The sequence below is a fragment of the Calidris pugnax genome, unplaced genomic scaffold (genome assembly GCF_001431845.1).
Source record: "Calidris pugnax isolate Ruff unplaced genomic scaffold, ASM143184v1 C14736559, whole genome shotgun sequence".
Classification (NCBI taxonomy): Eukaryota; Metazoa; Chordata; class Aves; order Charadriiformes; family Scolopacidae; genus Calidris; species Calidris pugnax.
The window spans coordinates 1-1289 of NW_015093692.1; the positions used below are offsets into that span (position 1 = coordinate 1).

The 1289-nt window shown below is 59.6% G+C and overlaps 1 protein-coding gene across 1 annotated transcript; it reads left to right on the forward strand.

Annotated features, from left to right (window-relative positions):
* Positions 1 to 10: 10 nt before the first annotated feature.
* LOC106900707 (sodium/hydrogen exchanger 5-like) lies at positions 11 to 1285 on the forward strand (the record flags this gene model as incomplete). Its single annotated transcript, XM_014962852.1, has 4 exons — positions 11 to 98; positions 389 to 566; positions 698 to 918; positions 1094 to 1285. Coding segments are annotated over 4 exons (679 nt in total), but the record flags the coding sequence as incomplete, so codon positions are not given.
* Positions 1286 to 1289: the final 4 nt, after the last annotated feature.

Sequence of the window (1289 nt, forward strand, 5' to 3'; positions counted from 1 at the left end):
GGATTTGCCTTGTCTGCAGGTGCTGTACAAGGTCTTCAACTCTTTTGTGGAGCTGGGCCCAGCACACATCCATGCCACGGACTACGTGAAGGGGGTAGGTGAGTATGTGCCCCACCAGCCCTTCCAACTCTTCCTCCGGCTTGGAAGTGTAGGGGGTGAGCACGGGTGCTGTCATACTGCAGGGTGGGCACTGAGCACCACAGCTCGGTCATCTCCATCCAAGCTGTCATCTGGAGCAGGCACATGCTGGCCATCACCATGGGATGCTTTGGTGGGGACCCAAGTGGGAGCATGGAGTTTGGCTAGCCCAGCCCGGCGTGGCCATGGGGCACAGGCTCACTCGCTCTTGGTGAATCCCAAAGGTGCAAGCGAATCTTCTCCCCACCAGCCTCCTTCTTCCTGGTGAGCCTCGGGGGCACAGCCGTGGGGCTGCTCTTCGCCTTCCTGCTGGCCCTGATCACGCGGTTCACCAAGCGTGTGCGCATCATTGAGCCGCTCTTCGTCTTCCTCCTGGCCTACGTCGCCTACCTTGCTGCCGAGATGGTCTCCCTCTCCTCCATCTTGGCGTGAGTACTGGGGTGTCCCCAGGGGTGCGGCCAGGAACTCAGGGGTGCAGTGCTGGGCAGCAAGAGGCGGCGAGCAGACCCGCTCCCCATCCCACCATAGGGTCATGCCAGCTCCTTCTGCCCCTCTGCAGAGTCACCTTCTGTGGGATCTGCTGCAAGAAGTACGTGGAAGCCAACATCTCCCAGAAATCCCGCACCACGGTCAAGTACACCATGAAGACACTGGCCAGCAGTTCAGAGACCATCATCTTCATGTTTCTGGGCATCTCGGCTGTGGATACCTCCAAGTGGGCATGGGACACAGCACTGGTGCTGGGCACCCTGTTCTTTATCCTGCTCTTCAGAGCTGTGGGTCAGTCTGCCCCGCTGTACTTCTGATCCAGCTCTTTTCATGCCAAAAAGTGGTATCCCCCAAGAAAGGCTGGGGCATGAGGCCCGACGTGGCTCCTGGCTGGGGTTTTGCCCTGTCCCCAGGAGCAGGCAGGGCTGTGTTGACATCCCAGGCTCTCCTTCTCCTTCTTCCCTAGGCGTTGTCCTCCAGACCTACGTGCTCAACCGCTTCCGCCTCATCCCCCTGGACAGGATCGACCAGGTGGTCATGTCATACGGTGGCCTCCGCGGAGCCGTAGCCTTCGCCCTGGTCATCCTGCTGGACAGGGAGAAGGTGAAAGCCAAGGACTACTTTGTGGCAACGACCATCGTGGTGGTGTTCTTCACTGTCAT